Raw genomic sequence first — 19,016 nt, forward strand, 5'->3', positions numbered from 1 at the left:
CTGCTGTGATAATCTGCAAATACCTTCGAAATTTCAGCAGATGTGGTGACTAAAGTCCCTGGAGAATCTTGTATGCCTGCTACTAACCTAGTCTCGTTTCGTGATTAGCAAACTAGTAAATACGTTTGCCAGTCTTATCCCCCAGGTCATAACATTGGTGCTGGGAGGCTGTCCAGTGTTGTCAGTTCCTTCTCAGAAACTTTTCTTCTAACTGCTTCTAGTTCTCGAAGGCCTTCTTCTTCCTTGTCAGTATGGAGTCTTGACTCCATTACTGAGAGTTTACGGCTCAAATCAATTATGTTGCTAGCTTAGTCTCTACGTGAGCCAGCTGTGAAGGAGATAATATGGCCCTGAACAGTTGCCTTTAGCGCCTCCCAGAGTGTGACGGCACAGGTGGTGGTAGCCTCATTGAACGATAGAAAGTTTCAATACCGTTATGGACATGATTCACCAACTAGCCATCTAAAAACTGTAAGACTTCACGCACCATTGACTTTCTCCCCTCAGAGGAAGCCCCTGGACTATTACCACTGGTCAGAGCGGCACCTAGGCGGAATGTCTTGATTTTTCCACCTCCAGACGGTAAGAAGCTGGAGTAAAGAAATAATCTAATCTAGAATTTGACCCATGAGTGTCAGAGTAGAACATGTAATGTATTGTTTGTGGGTGGTTAGTCTCCAGACATCAGTACATCCTAGTGCAGAAGCCCAATCTTGCAAGGGATTCCTATGACTCCAGGTCCCGGATCCATAATGGTGTTGAAGTTGCCCCCAAGAATCAGTTTACCCTCTAGGATTCTTAGGATTTAATTAGACCTGAATCTCAGTGTATCCTAGCTCACTGCTGGTGACACATAGGTGCTAAAAAATGACCAGGAAATATCCTCTAGTCGGTTACACCCACATACCAGCCCAGTGGGCACGTGTACACTCCTGTGACAATGTAGGGAGTGGCACATTGTACTAAAATAGCCACTTCACTAGATCCAGAAGTAAATCCCACATGACACACCCTAGAGAACCATATCCACCCAAGAACTCACATCTGGAACCCAGCAGGTGGCTCTCCTGCAGAAGGATAAGCTGGGGGCCGTATCTCCTAAAGTATTGAAAGTAGCCCCTCTCTTCACTTTATTATACAAACTACTCGCAATCTTAGAAATTATCTTGAATTCAGCTTGCTTCGCATGTAATGTATTGAAAAGTCTGCTGCGTAAGCAAAAGGGGCATCTTGATGTGACCCACATGATTCTGTCTGCTAACTAACAAGACCAAAACTCAGACCCACTAACATCCCCCACCTCATACTTCCGAAAATTAAGCATTGTCTCCCATAAACTCTAACTGTGTAATTTGGACTTCTATGAACATGAACAACCAGAAAACTGAAGCGAATTGTTGAGGGTTACCAGCAGTAAATCAACTGTAACTTCCAATGGCTACCCATTCTTTGGCATGGAAGGCTCCCTCCACCTTCTGTTCCCCAACCCCCAGTCATGTTTCTCCTCCCCCCACACAGTCCTCATCATTTCCACTACAGTTCATGGGGATGGCCTCACCGCCTCAAACAGTCCCTCTCTGTCTCGAACCCAGCCTTGGGGGCACCTCTTTTCCCATCTGTAGAGCATTGTTATCTCCCATCCAGCCGTCTCAAGAGTTTCCAGGCATCTATCTGCTCTTCCATCCAGTCTCAAGCACTCTCCGGGGAGTCGAAGAAGTATGCTTCCCCTTGGTGGATAACTTCCAGCTTTGCAAAGTAGAGCAGAATATACTAGAGCTCTATGGCTCTTGGCTTTTGTGTAACCTCCTGGAAGGATCTGCATTGCTGCTGCAACTTGGTAGTATAGTCTGTGAAAATTAAGATCTTAGAAGAGTTACAGAGTACTTCCCTCTGCTCTTGCCCCTCCTGTAATTGAGTCTCCATCAGCATAGTTCAGCACTCTCGCAATCATTGAGCAAGGAGGGGCCGGGCCTCACAAGTGGGCTTCGGCACCAAGGTACTGTGTGCGCACTCCAGGATGAAACACGGAGATAGGGCCTGAGGCGAGACCTGCAGCCACTGTTGCCTCACACTCAGGAAGAGGTATATCCCACTGATGACACCCCCAAGTTCCTCCACCTGTCTAACAGAAAATACTGCTGTAGGAAGCCTGCGAAAAGGAAGTTCTTATTGCTCCCATTTTTTGATGCCTACACCCAGCTCAGCCCAACTGCTTACTCCTTGGGATGGGAAGCTTCTGGATTCAGACACCAAGCCAGGCAAGGAGGTCTTGAGCCTCAGAGTCAGTCGAGGGGAACAGCGGCATTGCAAGGCCTTTCCCTAATCCCTCAACCCCACTCAAATGCCACTTCCCCTCAAAACAACAGCCCCTGCCTCAGTCTCTTCACAACAAGAAAGCGGGAATAGAAGCGCTGTAGTCAAACTCCAAAACCAGGAGTATCACCACCTTTCGACCCAGCCCAGCCTCGGCGCGACCCTTGCAGGTTGTCAAACTGGCTCCTAGTGCCCTGGGCCAGGAAGTGGCTCAGTCTTCAGTCGAGGGCAGCAGCCACTGTGATATCGAGAGGGAGGCCTCACATCCAGCTGCCAACTCTGCATGCCTCCCCCACGCACAACATAGTCCATTCCAGCCAGGTCATATGAAGGCACACCATTGGGCCCGGTTCACCTTCGGGGTCAGATTCACCCCCTTTGGCCACTTTGGCAACAGCCCTCAACAGCCTTCCCGAGCCGGGCCTGTCCTCTGCTGAGGGAAAAAGCTGATGCCCAGTCACTTAAAGGGGCAAAAACTCAATTCGACAGAGGGCCCGCTGTCAGGGATCGTTAAGTGCAGCCAGCGGCAGGCCCATCTCGTCTAAGATGAGGGATGCTACCAAGTCTTGTCCCATTCTATATCGGTGTGGATGGCACTGTGCTACTCCTATGCTTAAAGACTTTGATAGAAAAGCAGACATTTGAGATGAGACTACCAAGAGTTCTCTGCTTCTTTTTGGCATAATTAATGTGTCACTCTATGCCTGAAAGTGTATTATTTTAATATACATATGTGTGTGTGTGTGTGGGGGTGTGTGGGGGTGTATATGTATATATATATACAGTCCCCAATTCAGCGCACACTTTTCCACAGCCGATGCAGATGTCTAGGTCAGACTTAGCCTTGTAAAATATTATTCATCAAAGAATACATCACACTCTTCAAGTCTTCTTCTTTAGATTTTACTGAGCATAAATATCACCATAGCCCACCACCAACGTTTTGACCAAGAAATAGTCTTGTTCACGGTCTTGTGAGTCCCCCTTGTATGTCCACTCTTTATTGTTCAGCCATATTAGCCCATTATGAAGCATTATGGGACTTGTAGTGGATGGGTGCTTCAGATTTTGTCTTTCATTTCAATCGTGAGTGTTTCCATCGGGGATTACTCTCCTTTTATTCCAATTCTTTATTTCGTTGTTTCATTTTTATTGTTACCAGAGATTAGTTGCACCACATACATATTTTATAGATATGAGTTTGCTCTTTTTTTTGTGAGAATATTGTGTAGGTGGTATTTATGTTTTTTTCCCAGATCGGCTGGAATTTTTCACAGTAATTGCCACCTATTTGGTCTAGGTTACTGGAGTCGTCTCTGTTGCCTTTAGAGGTTAGTACCCTGTCGCCCATGTACCTATTTGCTCACTCATGCAAACTTATGGGCTAAGTGGCCTTATCACTTAATTTCAATCTGGTGGTGATTGTTTCATAGATGGATGTGTAGCTCTTCATCCCCGTTCAGGCCAGAAGGAAACTTTGTTTTGAATCTGACGATTAGACGGGATTCTAATCTTCTCAGCTTGAGGGTTCAGTTCCACCCTCTTTCATTTTTCAGCACCGCCATCATCCCAAAGTACTTGATGTTCCTTCCGCCAGTTGGTGGTATGTTTTGTATGTATATGTTTCGATATGGCATAGTTCATGTCCTTGTTCTGAATTGCCCTTAAATGCTCCAGAATTCTTTTTCTTAAGGGACAAATCTTACTTCTGATGTATCGCTGACCACACTGGCATTCAATCATATAGACCATATATGAGGTTTTGCATGTTATTTTTTAGTTTATAGTTAACATTTTGCCTCTGTGGTCCTTGATCTCCCTTGTATTCTGGCCAATCTTACAAGATTTGCATTTATTGCAATGAATAAAACCAGTTTGTTGTTTGGTTAGTCAGTTCATAGGTTTCTCGCTGATGAAATAACTTCTCAATAGTCTGTCTTTTCGCGAAGGTAACTTGCGGTAAGCGACCATGGGTCTTGTTCCTATTTTTTCCCCAATGTGTGGATCTTTCTGTAGGACACTCCAGAATTTCTTTAAGATGTTTACAATTTTGTGGCTCTCCTTGCTGAATGTCATAATCATTCTGATTTTGTCATCTTGTTCAGTTTTTCCTTCACGTTGTTCTATATTTACTAATGTAGAGGCCCGGGACATATTTCTTGCTCTTTTTTGTCCCTGTTTTACATCTCTGTATTTGCATTGCCTTTTCATGAATCTTTGTTCTGTTTCTTTAAAACTCTTTTCAACCACCACCTCCTCAGAGCAGCTTCTTCGCACTCTGACGAATTCTATGAGTGGGATGCTTCGCTTTAGTTGTTCAGGATGGAAACTTGTCCCGTGCAGTTTGCTATTTGTTGATGTCGGCTTGCGGTATACTTTTGTATGTATTTGGTCATTGTTGATGTGTACTGTTACATCCAACAACTGGATCGGTTTTCTACTGGTGTTGTATGTAAATTTTGACCCACAGAGTTGCTGTTAAGGATCTCGAAGTATTCTTGGAATTCTTCCACGCTGCCACTCCATATCACGAAGAGATCGTCTATGTATCTCAACCAGAGTTCTATCTTGTTCGTGTATGTTTCATTTTATTCATTCCACGCTATGAATTTCTCCCACCAACCCATTGTTAAATTGGCATAACTGGGAGAAAATGAAATCCCCATAGCAGTCCCGCATTTTTGGGCGTATAGCTTGTGGTTGAAGAGAAAAACATTATTTTTTTATGCATAGACCGATCATCTCCATAAGCATTTGTGTATGCTTTAACTCTTGAATGTTTCGTTGTCTAAGGAAATAGTGAACTGCATTCATACCTATGTCGTGACTTATGGATGTATGTAGTGCCACTACATCAATTGTGACTAAAAGGAACTTTTTTCGCCATCCAGTGTTGTTTAATGTTTTTAAGAAAAGGTTATATCAAAAATAGCCTTTGTATTCTCAAAACACACCAGATAGTAATCACACCATGTACATTGTGCCAACTGGCACGGGCAATATTTACAAGGGATTATTTACACATGACAGGGCCACGTGGGCCACTGTCAGACTTAGCACTTGGTAAATGAATAGTAAAATAGATAACTTGGTAAAAGTGAACTAAATCATACACATACAAGTAGAAATAGGTCATAGAATAGGTTATAGCCAGTAAACACTGATAATCACTGTACTTCTAACTACATTAGACCCTCACCACCTAAGTAGACATTACACTAGGGGCATAAATCACACAGGGAAGGATAATCTCCCTAACTCAAACCTAAACAGGTAAAACAACCTCCTATGCATAAATCATATCTAGAGGTATCAAAACAGGGTGCGCAAAACATACTATACACCATACATTTCCTAGAACCCAAAAGTATTAGCACATAAATCACATTAGGGCCTGCGCCCTATAAATGTAACAATCCCCCCTGGCCAACTGGCCACCTAAAAAGGGGGCTTAAACGCCCTATGTCCAGAGAGTCAGGGCATCAGGATGAGAGTCACTGCCGCCTAAGCAGTGAATGTCAAGGTTGCGCCACTGCGCCAAAACCTAAACGTTGCAGTTGCCCACTACTTGCTGGGCAGCTGAGAACAAGGAACTTGGGCCTAAATGCTGCAGCTGGTACTAAGTACTGCGCAGCTGTGGAAGGCCAAGGTAGGGGCGAGTCTAAAAGCACCTGTCCCCTGAAATAAAGAAGAACCTAAAGGGGCAGCTGTGGATGCAACACTGCGGCGTGGGCCCTCACTGGCCCTTAGGAACAAAACTGCGCCAAATGCTGGAGCCCTCTAGGCTCTGTAAATAAGTACTGCGCACATTGGAGCCCTCTAGGCTCTTAAAACAAATGTGCCCCAAAATGTTAGAGCCACGGGACTCAGCACGGGCTTCTCTGCCCCTCACAGGCTCTAAAACAACTTCTGTGGGGCGTGGGAGCTATCTGGCTCTGAGAACGCTTTGCCCCCACGGAGCGCACTGGCTCCTAAAATCATTATGCCCCCATCACTGAGCAGCCCCACTATCAAGCGGGGGCTGCTTGGAAAGAAGGAATCCCATGTGGTACCTTCTCTGGCACGCACACAGGGGAGGCAGGATGGAGCGGCCCACTGTCAAGCAGGGCCGCTCAGTACTGCTCGAGGATCGCTTGGGCACTCTCTCCCCCCCTCGGCGGGGGACGCTGTCTTCTTTCGGCAGGCTGCCGGGGCTCTCCCTCGCTCATGGGAGCCCCGGCAGACGTCATCACGGCAGCGAACGGGGCTCTCTCTCCCTCCCGAGAGCCTCGCTGACGGCGGCTGCATTTTTCTGTGGCGCGAGGCTTCCCTTTACCTCTGGGAGCCCCGCGCTGCCATCGGTCATCACTGCGGCATGGCACTGATTCCCCCCGGCAAGGGGAAGCGGAAGTTGAACTCCACAGGCCCCGCCCACAGTCGGGCGGCGCAGGCCTGGCTTCCTGTTTTCCGCGAGGGCCACGGCGGTGAATTTCTCTGCAAAAATGAGGGATGGGCTCCCTTGTAGTTAAAAACATAAAGCAGGGTGGGCTCCTGCTATATCCAAGCAACAAGCAGTGGGGTAGGCACCCGCCTTAAGCAAGCAGGTCAGGGAAATCCCTACGAAGGGGATTGCAGCCCGGAGCTGCGTATGAGAGGCAGGAGCGCTCCCCTGTTCCCCCCCCCCCACCCACCTCCCCCTTCCAGGCATAAAGCAAAAACAAAGCGCTCACGAGGCGCTGGGGGGCACAACAGCCACAAAGGCCATGAAGTTTCCAGGGGCAATGCAGAAGTAGCTAGGTGCCCCCAAATTAATTCGAGGTCAGCACTCACAAGGTGCTGGGGATGCCCCCAAAAGTCTCTCTGGGGTCCTGAAGGTAATGAAGCAAAGGAGGAGGGTCCCAGAGCATCCAGGGGCTGGGCAGGGCACAGGGAGGCAAGCCTTACCCTGTGCCCCAGCAGCAGCACGCCCCTGGTAGATTCGAGTTGAGCACAAGAACCTTTTCATGGGGTCACAGCCCCTCTTTTATACACAGAAACCCCTTTGTTTCCAAAAGTGCAGGCAAGGGGGGAACCAGATCCAACTGGATCTTGAGCACTTTGTTTTGCTCAGCCCCTCTGCCTATTCACTGGATGGGTCAGGGACATCAGACGGAAAACATCCATCACAACGCAACTTTTACGACGCACTACCATTACAACGCAAGATATACAACGCAAGTCATTACAACGACTTGCACTGGAGGGCGCAGTAGGAAAGGGAATAGTTTAATTTACTATCCAAAACCTTCCCTACTATCCACGGGGACTGGAGTTGGAATGGTAAATTAAACTATTCCACTATCCAGCACCCCCCAACGCAAGTCGTTGTAACGACTTGCGTTGTAAAACCTGTGTTGTAAAGGCATGCGTAGTAAAAGCATGCGTTGTGATGACATACATCCCATCAGACACACCACAGGGGGTGGATCCAGCATTGTGGAGGGAAGGCCCAGCCCTATGCAGGTCCCAGGTCCAACCCCTCCCTGCCATCAACATGCAGATCTCCCCATTCACCACCAGTGCAGACCCATCCTGACTCCTGGAGCCAGGCACACCAGCCAGCTCCAGCCAATCACAAGCCAGACAGTCAATTCACATTTACTGCACAGACATGCCAACCTCTAGAAGTGGCACTTCCACACTAGACACATTAAATCTGCGCACATCATCGCGCAGCATTTAATCTCACGAGTTTGCACATACCAAACTCGCCCCTGCACTCTCCACACATCAGGAACTACCATGGACACACATATTCCCCATGCATTCCTATGGGAGGGCAGGCCAATCTTACCACATGCACTCAGAGAGCGCACGCACTTTACACTGGGCCACAGTGCTAAAGTGCGCAAAGAACAGAAATCACTATAATTATGTAATATTAAAAGGCAAAAGTTCAGGGGTGAACCTGCCAAAAGGGCCAAGTCCAACAATCCTTAATATACGAACGTACATTTGTCACCATAGGGGAAAGAAAGTGGTCAACATAGATTGATAGATTTTCGTAGAGGGAGTTGCAGCTTGAGATAATTGGTCTTCCTGGAGACTTCATTAGAGTTTTGTTTATCTTCGGCAGGCAGTATATGGTTGGCATTGTAGGGCTGTCGTTGTTGAGGAAGCATTCCATGACCTTATAGTTTCAAGTTCAATTGTGAGGTCATTGATCTGGTTTCTTTCTAGCATTTTGTAATTTTTACTTTTACTTAGTTGACATATTGCTTCTTGAATGTAGTCGCTGGTGTTGAGTAGCACTACGTTTCTGCCCTTGTCGGACAGTTTAATTGTTATTTGTTCGTTCCTGCTTAAAGCCTCCAGTGCAGCTCTTTCCTCCTTTATTTATTTAAACATAGTTTTATAATTTTCTAAAATTGCTGCGTAACATTGGTACAGTACACTTACATCGTCGTTATGCAAGTTACATTCGCTGTGAGACATTACATAATGAGGTTTAACAAGCCAATATATACATCAATGTAAAATGACTTAAGGAAATAAACTTCCATGCAGTCGCTTGCCGGACCAATTTAGAGGGTGCAGCTCACAGTAACTGTACCACGTGTCACATCCTATACCGTGTACAGATTACTTATCTGATACAACTAGCATAAACAATAAACACACTCTACTCACAAATACCCCCCCACAAATACCCCCCTCTCCCTTCCCTCCTTCCCTGTGAGGCTCTTGATAAGATCACTTACTATATACATTCATCGTGTTTTGTGGCATTCGGGAAATGATCTCCTTGTTGCACATTCTATTGTGTGCAGCTAAGGGTACTGCAATGATCTATGTCCGCTGCTTTAAGTGACTCCAGCAAAACATCCCATTCTAATGCTAAAGCTGCGTAGGCCTCTGAGCTCCTCTCGACGAATGGCAGCACTCTCTGCACTGCCTAGTGCAGCTCTTTCCCCCTTAGATAGATTTTCTTTTTTTATTAGTTGTATTGGCCATGGCTTCTAGTTCAGCTATTACCAGGTCGTGAAATAGATTGATGTTATTGCCCCGACTGAGGGCAGGGCAAAACTTAGATTTAGGTTTATGCCAGAGTTGACATGCTTATCAGTGGGAATTTGTAGGTCTTTCAATATTTACGATTCAGTCATTTCTTCATTATTTGTATTGAGCATCAAATCATACAATGTTGCAAGACTAGTGATGTCCTCAATGTTCATGTTCATTTCACTTTGTGATTCAATTGTACTTAAAGTTCCTCTTTTCACAGATTTGGAGAAGAACTTGGCAAGTTGTAGTTTTCTTACGTATTGGTAGAGATCAATTCTGGTCTCTCTATAATCATGATGTTTTTCTGGGCAGAAACTGAGACCTTTATTTATTAAATGTTCTTCATCTTGTGTCAATGGGAAGTCTGATAGATATACAATAAGGTATTCAGATTGTTGTGTTTATACCTTTTTATTTATTTCTTCAGTCTGTTGCGAAAAGCATAGCTCCTTGTTTTTTCTTGCTCCTCTTCGTCTCTTTCTCCGTTGTGTGGATCTATCAGATTTTTTCCTCTTCCTCGTCCCCTGCCTCTCTCTCTTGGTGTTCTCTGACCTATGTAGATCAACTGCATTTCTTCTAAAAAAAATAGTGTGACCCCCCACTCTTACACTTCTTTCTTCATCATTTAGATCAGATTCTGATTCGCTTACGTTGACTTTTGCCTTATCTGAGATTGTCAGTTTCCCTGTATATAGTTGTTGTTTGAGCTTGTCAAATCGTTTTGCAAATGTCAGTATCGGTCCTGTTTCGTTATCATATTCGTCACACTTAAACATGTGCTTTTTGCGCAGTTCCACTTCTTCCACATATTTATCCAAGTTTTTCTCCATTACTTTCCTCAACGATGTGCATTCCTTTTCTTTGACTCTATTTCTCTTATCTCTTAATGCAAATCCTCAATGTCTTTTTTTGGCATATTTGATGATAATGAGAACTATATTTTTTTAACATTGCATACTATTCCTGGCCCACTCCTCAGACCTTTCTGGCTTGGTATCTAGATGATTCGGTAGCGTAAATATTCTGAGGCCTCTGGGAATTCTGTCATGTTCAATGTATTTTTCTAATGTTATCACTTCCCAACTTTTGGATATTTCTTTTTTTAATAGCTTTTCTAGTTGAAAAAATAGTTGTTTTAATTTCTTTTGAGAAGTGCCTCCCCTTCTCAGATCTTCATTGCTACTCAAATGTCCCATGCCTTTTAAAAACAATGTTTCCGCCTTTAATGAGGCCTCCATTTCACACTACTTGAAGTAACCAAAGAATTATTTCCGTGTCCCTTCTCACAATAGATGGAAGCTAATTTTATGGTGTATGCTCGTCATTCGTACTTGTGCGACTTGAGAGCGGTGCAGTGAACTGCTTACTGTTGTTCACTTTTACCGCTTGCTGCGACAATGTAACAATGCTCGTTTGCATGTGTCCAGAGCTCCCAGCCCGCTCCTTACCTGAAAGCTTTCCCGTTTGTGCGGCGTCCTCCGGCCCCGCTTGTTCGGAGCTCCAGGTTTCTGGATGGCTGTTTCTTTTCCTTGTCGTCGGAAAGACAGTTTTGCGGATCTCCACGCTTGTTGGTCATTTACACAGCGGTTCAGTTTGGCGAGCGACGTTCCCTTTTGGCTTGAAAGTCAAAACCTTTGCTGATTGCCACTTCCCAGTGAGGAATCCGCAGGTAGATGTATCCATCAGCAGAACAAGTTACTTACCTTCGGCAATGCTTTTGCTTGTGGATACAGTATCTACCTGAGGATTCCTTACTCTCAAAACTGACATCAGCATGCCCACGGGGTCGTCTGATGGCTCCAGTGACGTCTCGTGGTGCCTCGTGCAGGACCATGTAGATACCAACGCACCTGTCAACGTGGAAGACCTATCGAGAAAGTTTCTTTGGAATGATGGCTCATGTGGTATTCAAAAGGTGAGGAATCCACAGGTAGATACAGTATTTACCAGAAAAAGCATTACCAAAGGTAAGCAACTTTTGTCTTATGTTTTTAATTGTGTTTGTAGCATCTCGTAGTACCTGGTGCAGTAATGGTGATGTGATGGCCCACTAAGTGGCATATCAGTGATGCTTAGATTTATATGCAGTTATGTGGTATGTGTTGAGTTTTAAGCTAGCTAACTTTTGTGTTTTTATGTTCCTCTGTGGCATATTCAGTAGCTGGTGTTCTGTAGCTGTACATTTTATATATCTGCTTACTTGAATTGTAGGTGAGAAGTTGATCTTTGGGATGCTTGCGTGGAGATTGTTTTAGTAGGAATTGCTGTTTGGAGCAATATGATAGCAGATAATATGGCACATCTTTGCTTTCCTGGATTTGTGGAAGATAGTCTGCCAGATGTGTTCTGTTGGATGTCTGTGTGGGTAGTGTTTTGGAAGCAGTGATACCAAACTATGAAACATATATTGGTTATGTCGGGTGTGCTTCAGATTTTGTGTCTGAATTGTTCTGTTTGTTGCAGGGCTGCCCTATCAGAATCAAGTAAACCATGCCAAAGTTATATTACTTAGTATTATTTAGTTACGCCAAGCAGTGAAGTAAATTACTACTTAAGTTTCATGAGCAAAGATTAGTTGTGCCGGAAAGGGCGCTGGCATGTGATGTCGCTACATAGTTGCAACTATACAGGAGTTGGAATGTTACAAGGGCACATGCTTTGGTACATGTCATGGGCTGTGATGTGATGGAGCAAGGGTGGGGCCACAGCGGTTACTTGAATAGCCATGGTAGAGGAAGTCTGTGCCTGTCAGAGTGAAATTGTGACATTCTGATCAATAAATAACATGGCAGGTCAGGGAGTATACAGCAGCGTAGCACCTTCATTGTTGACTACTTTATTTTTATTTATTTATTTATATCATTTATAAAGTGCACTGTTACCGACCGGTGTCCTGGCCCTGAAATGATAGCTCCCTTAAGTATCCGATCACCAGCCTAGTGCGTGAAGAGCCATGTTTTTAGACTTTTTCGAAAAGCCATCAGGTTCACGCTTTGTTTTGGGGGCATAGGTAAGGCATTCCAGGCAGTCGCCGCCCCTCTGACGAAACTTCTGCCCCCCCAGCGAACCTTCCTGAAGCGGGCTGTCTTAATCAGCCCCATACTGGCCGACCTAAGTTGTCTGCGTGGCTTGTACCATTGGAAGTGCTGCTGGAGAAACAATGGACCAAATCCATGTGCCGCCTTGTAGACTATGCACAAAGATTTAAACAAAATACGTTGACGCACTGGGAGCCAGTGCAACTTCTCCAACTCCCGGGAGACTGATGCAAACTTGGGCAGTCCGGTAATGAGACGGGCTGCCGCATTTTGCAGAACCTGCAGTTTATTAAGCAGCCCCAGCTGGGCCTCAAGAAGTAGACTATTGCAATAGTCAAGACGGGAGAGCACAAGTGCCGTCACCACCGTCTTTTTGCACCCCTCCGGCAGGAGGGGGAGGATCTTCCTGATGATTTTCAAGGTCCAATGGATAGAAGAAATCAGCCCGTTTACTTGTGGTTTGAAGGAAAGTTGATCATCAATGAGAACTCCCAGGTTCTTAACCTTCGTTACGGGAGAGGGAGGGGTTCCCATTTCTTCAGGCCGCCCTTTGGGACTCCAGAAGTTTACTTTTGAGCCAAAAAGTAAGACCTCAGTTTTGGAGGAGTTCAATTTTAGGCAGTGTCTTGCCATCCAGGAGCTGACAGCTGTCATGCAATCCTGAAACCTGACGGCTACGCCTTCTTCTCTCCCCGGGAGCAGCGATACAACTATCTGAGTATCGTTTGCATAGGATGTTAATTCAAACCCGTAAGACCGGATTACCCGGGGCAAGAGAAGATACGTAAATATTGAATAGGGTGGGGCTTAGAGAGGATCCCTGAGGGACTCCCCCTGGGAGTTTGAAAGGTCTTGACTCAAAATCTCCCAGGGCCACCACCTGAACCCTATTCGCAAGGAAGACTTTCAGGATGCTCAAGGCTTTCCCCTGGATCCCGCAGTCCTCTAAACGGTCCACCAAAATACTATGGTGGACCGTATCGAAGGCCGCGGACAGGTCAAGGAGTACCGGTGCTGCCCGGCCCCCTGCATCCATCGCCTTCCTAACCTCCTCAGTAGATTTGATCAGGGCGGTCTTGGTGCTGTGTCCTTCCCTGAACCCATGTTGAGCTTTATCCAGACCCTGGCAAGTTCGCAAGAATGCAAGGCCAACAATGAAGATACTATGCTGCTGTAATAGTTTCGATTGCCTACTTTCTGCAAATACAATGTATGGAAATATGCTGAAACACCGATGCTCAGTTTTTTCCGCGCCATGCTGAAGATAATAATGTTAAGATGCTTATACTCACTGTAGTCATTGAAACTGTTCCATGCAGAAATATGTATTTTGGGCCTACTGGCTCGCCAGAAAGGAATGCACTGCCCAGAGAGTCATGGCCAGAGCACTAACACTTTCAGACTCAACGAAATGTGAAAATCCATACTTCTTGGACTTCTCAACTACTGGTAAATTACTCGGGCCACATGCCAATCCATCGTTATTTTGATTGGGATGCGGCCTTGAGTAATTACCAGTGGCTGAGATTAGTTCAAGGATTCCATCCATCATTTTTTGTACACTTTAATGAATCTCCTTAAGTGAGACGGGTATGTTCAGACATGGGCCCCGTGCACACTATCACTGGATACCTGGCGAATGAGCCCTAAGTAGGGTGAACGTGGTCTTGGTTTGATTGTGCTCCGGTTGAGGAAGGCCTGGCAGTCTGGCCTGTTCCCACTGGAACAGGGTCAAGACTGATTTGTATATAGCTGTGTCCAAACTGATGTGGCATGTTGTGCAAATTAACGATGGAGTGGGATGCGGCCCGAGTAATTACAAGTGACAGAGATTAATTCTAGCATTCCATCCATCATTTTTTTGTATACTTTTCTAGATGCAGCACCTTGTATATTGTAACTTTTGCCATTGTCACATATCACTTATGCGGTCAACTTGTACATTTATATTATGCTAAATCCACTTAGTAGTAATTGATACCAAAAGTTTGTTAGTTTCCTATGGGTCGATAGTTAGTAGTAACTAATTCTTGTCTCCAACACTTATAAACGTCACAATGAACATTTCTATTTTTGTCCTTCAAGTCCTTCTATTTAATATGTTCTTCCTGTTATGTTTAAAATGTTGAAAATAATGTGCGGAATTTGAAAAACTATGTTCGGATATGCTGTGGAACATGAAGAAGGCTTTGATTTCTGCATCCACGCTGCAAATGTCTGGCCTGTCTTCCCCATTTCCGGACGTCTCCTATTTACCCAAGGTATCAGGTAGCTACTTATCCCTTACCCCCTGTCCATGCTTTCCAAAGCCTTCCAGCGTTCTTGACCTTCACTTCATAACAGGTAGCCGTTCCTCCACCACCTATTTCGTTCGAGAGATGTAATGAAGCTAGGCGCAAACCTGAATTTGCTTTCTAGTTTCGGTATGTATCGTTGCCATGAGAGGGGAGTGATTAGAGATTCCGCTGGCGAAGTACTTGGCATCTGCAAATCTGCTGGCAGATATCTGCGAAATAAAGAAATGGTCAATCCTAGAGTAGGAATTGTGGGCCGGAGTTGTAGTAGAAGCACCTTTCAGCACTAGGAAGTCCCCTTCATGTCATTCACTCACATAGATGGTATAAAGCCAGTGCCGTGCATCCATTTTTAAATGGTTAGCGTATAAAGCCAGTGCCGCGCATCCATTTTTAAATGGTTAGCGGATGCACAGCTTAAGTGCAATGAACAGAAATCTGAGATTTTGCTCTTTGGTAAGTTTCCCACTGATTTCCGAAAGCCGCTGTGGCCGCCCGATTCTCTACTGCCCCTTTCCATGGGATAGCCCGCTAAAAATCTGGAAGTGTGGTTCGATGAGAGTCTCTCCTTTTCGACACACATTAAAAAAACTGGCTGGCCGCTGCTTCGGCCTTCTTAAGACTCTTAGGAACGTTTTTCCACTCCTCCCGCAGGCGGCAAGAGAAACTGTCACGTGCACTTTGATTCTGTCACAATTGGATTATGCCAATGCCCTCTATGCTGGCGCCCTGGCTACCTGCTCAAAAAGTTACAGGTGGTTCAGAATACGGCGGGCAGATTTTTATTGGGCATTGCAGCGAGCAACAGTGTGACTCTCCAGTTGCTCTCTATTCATTGGCTGCCGGTGGTGGACAGGATCTAGTTTAAATCTTTGGTTCTGGCCCATCGTGCTCTCCACGGTTATGGCCCCCTTTATCTTCACAGGCGCTTCTCTTTTTATGTTCCTTCGCGAGCCCTCCGATCCATGTCCCTTCGTTTTGTCCGGGTCCCGCGCTTCAAGTTTCAGAGGCTAGCGGCAGCTCTTTTGTGGTGAAGGCTAGTGTGGCCTGGAATGCCCTCCCCCCTTGCGGTCCATTCAGGACCCAAGTATGTTTAAAAGGAAACTTAAGACCCATTTCTTTGCCTGATAGCCTCTTCTTGCACCCTTCAGGCATCGCGCAGGGACACTCACAAGTATCCGAGCGCGCTATAAATGGATATAACATAACATAACAAGTCGTTTTTGCCTAAAACGTGTTCGGTGTTGAGTTATATATTTTTGCATCTATTACTACATTGAAATGTCTGCCATTTGCTATAATTGCTGGTGACTAATGCCTGTAGGGTGTTGTTTTGCAGATCTGTGGGTAGATGACCATTGATCTCAAGCATATATACCCCTTGACATGCTACCAGCGCAATTGTCTATCCATGTTCACTGTACATAGAATATTACTGTATTTTAATTAGGGTTCCCTGTTTTCCGATTTGACTGATTTCTACAGATAAATACAGACAGAAAACACTGTTCTTTCCTGCCTGTATTTATTTTTTTTAATGGAAAAATACAGATAATTTAAATTCTTTTGATTCACCATGCTGGTACTAATGACTTTCAGACCAGTAGCTGTGCATAATGACAGCATGGGGAGCTCAATGAGATGTACTTAAATTACTTCATATCTCAACATGTATATGTCATTACACTATTTTTTTAATATGGATTTATTATTTTATTATTTCTGTCTGTGTAATGTGCTAAATCCTGACAGGCATCGAAGTATGAGTCTACATTTACCCGTTAAATAAATGCAGAAATATACGAGGTATCCCCTCATCTGTTTACCAAACAAAAAATAAATATGGATAAATACCAATAAGATGGCTAAAAAATTGATATGGATAAATAAAGACAGACATGTTCCAAAAATAAATACCATAAAACCGGGAGCCCTCATTTTAATTAATGTTGCCTCCCTTCCAGACCCTGAAGTCTATCTTAAGTGTCAACGTACTCTGTATTTCAACCTCCATTGAACTGGCATTTGTTGCCTTTCGTCTGTGTTTCCCGAAGGTGAAGGTACTTTGTATTGGCTTTCTGGGGGGACAGCGACTTTTTTTTTTTAACCAATGGTCTATTTTTTACAGATACCATTGACGTTCCACTTCGTATGTGTCATCATTGATTGCTTCATGATGACAAACAGTGACTACCACTGTTTACTATGCCTACTGGTAGCCTTTTCATGGTTGGTTCCCCACACAGCCAAAGTCTCTATTAGTGCTTCAGTTAAGTCCAGAACGTTGAACTTCCCCAACTACCTCGTGTGCTCATGCACTGGACTTTTTACTGCCCACCAACTTTATCAATATTGATTATTGAGCTAGTGAGCACTCAAAACTATCCATACCAGAAAGAATGACATACTTTGTTAGAAACAGCAAGAACGTTTTGAGGTATTTGGGAAAACGTTTTGGCACTGTATAATTGTCTTGGTCGTTGTTCTATATATTGTTGTGTCCGTATGTCTACTTAATGCATGCTATGCGTTAAGAATTAAATATGTTGTCAGTATTTAAAATTGTAAACACACAGCTTTCTGTGCTATTGTTTTGGCAGATGTATTATAGAAGTCTTCAATAAAAAAAGCAAAAGCATGCTTGAAGATGCTTTTTTAGGTCTCGCCAACAACCAGCAGTTTGTTAGTGAAGACTTGCAGTGTCTAGTACATTAAAATGTATATATACATAGTGGGCTTTGGGATGGCTTTTGTGTCTGTTTCATTTTCCTACTTCATGTTCAAACAATATACTTTTATCCAAGATCTTTCCAGTTTTTTGCAATGCTTATTGAAGGCCCTATGTTCCTCGTTGAACCAGGGGGCGCAAGGGAGTCAACTGTTGGAATTAGCAAACCTTTGCTCTTTCATGGGAGTTAAAGTGTTCACAATATGCAACAGCCAGGCGTTAACCACCTCAGTGTCTGACTAATATCCCCACTCATCGGGGATGGATTTCTCAAGGACAGACGAGATGTTGCAGCTAGAGACTTTGGATCAGTTCCTATAAGGCAAGGAGGGCACACATCTTCTGCCTAAAGGAACCGGGGCAATATTCCAGGCAAAATAAAAGATAGCTCGGTCAGACCACTCAATAGTACTAATCTCAATAATATTTACAGGGCAATTACAGAATATAGTTTCAAATATATGACCAGCAGAGAGTGTGGTTGATTAACAAATTGACTCTGATTCCAAGCAGCTATGTTATTGAGTAAAAGTTTGGCTTGAGGGTAAAAAGAATTATCCAAATGTAAATTCAAGTTGCCTAAAACGATGTAATTAGAAATTTGAAGGAGATATTTGGATAGACTCTCATTCACAGAGGAGAGACATTCTTCTGCCAAAAATAACGAGCATTGGCCAAACCAATAGCTACCTACTCCTTTTTACAAATTGGACTCATTGGCTTTGCCAAGGCTTGTTTCAGGCTTGATTCCACATTTCTCCACTCTAACTGCTATGCATGCACTAAGAAGTTGTTCTTTGACTATATTGAGTAAATAACCTAGATATTTGGTTTGTCATTTAATGCTTACTACAGTTGCTTAATCTTGAAAATTACTTGCTAAACCTATATCTCTTCATTTTTATATCTTATCCCTACTAATAGGGCTCTTCCTTTGTAACGACCTGTTTCTCCTCATGGTTACATTACAATATGAACTATATAGATTCTGAGATCTGGCATGCACATTAGTTCTTTCATTCTCTAGCTTTTAATAGAAGCTGTATATGTATGTGTGTGTGTGTCTATATATATATATGTGTGTGTGTGTGTTTGTATTTCATCACTGACATCTGTTAACGATAAAACTGACTATTTTCCGTTTTTATTTTCTCTAAGGTTCTGATTTACCTAGATGCTCATTGTGAGGTGGGGATTAACTGGTACGCACCACTCGTAGCACCGATAGCTAAAGACAGGTAATGTGATTTATTGTTTCATCTGTTGTGCTCTTTTGAACAGTTTTTTGACTCGTTAGTATAACTTTGCTGGGATTTTGCCTGCCTGTCTTCTCTGCTGTGCTTCATTGAGTAGAGCTCGTTGATAGATAGTTTAAAATAAAACATTTCCTGCTTAAGCTAGAAGCACTTTTTCTGCCTTGTAATCTTCAAATGTAGGACGAAGGGAAGTGAAGCACACATCTCTGTAGTTGTGCACGGCTATTTTGCAGGATGATAGCCCTGACTAATTGCATTCGTTTTCCGAAGCACAATATCCACACCCGTGCCGCCACTGGCACAATGGTGGCATCCTTTTCCCCTCATTGTTATACCTTTCGAAGCCTTGTTGATTTTAGCTGCG

At 44.2% G+C, this 19,016-nt stretch overlaps 1 protein-coding gene across 2 annotated transcripts in view; it reads left to right on the forward strand.

Moving 5' to 3' along the window:
- The window catches only part of GALNT7 (polypeptide N-acetylgalactosaminyltransferase 7), a 597,040-nt gene that overhangs the window by 408,707 nt on the left and 169,317 nt on the right, over window positions 1-19,016 (forward strand). For both annotated transcript variants that reach the window (XM_078677071.1, XM_078677072.1), the window contains exon 5: window positions 18,555-18,634. In XM_078677071.1, coding sequence (XP_078533197.1) covers window positions 18,555-18,634 — 80 coding nt within the window. The remainder of the gene's footprint in view (window positions 1-18,554; window positions 18,635-19,016) is intronic.

This window comes from Lissotriton helveticus, chromosome 2_1 (genome assembly GCF_964261635.1).
Source record: "Lissotriton helveticus chromosome 2_1, aLisHel1.1, whole genome shotgun sequence".
In the NCBI taxonomy this organism is placed as follows: Eukaryota; Metazoa; Chordata; class Amphibia; order Caudata; family Salamandridae; genus Lissotriton; species Lissotriton helveticus.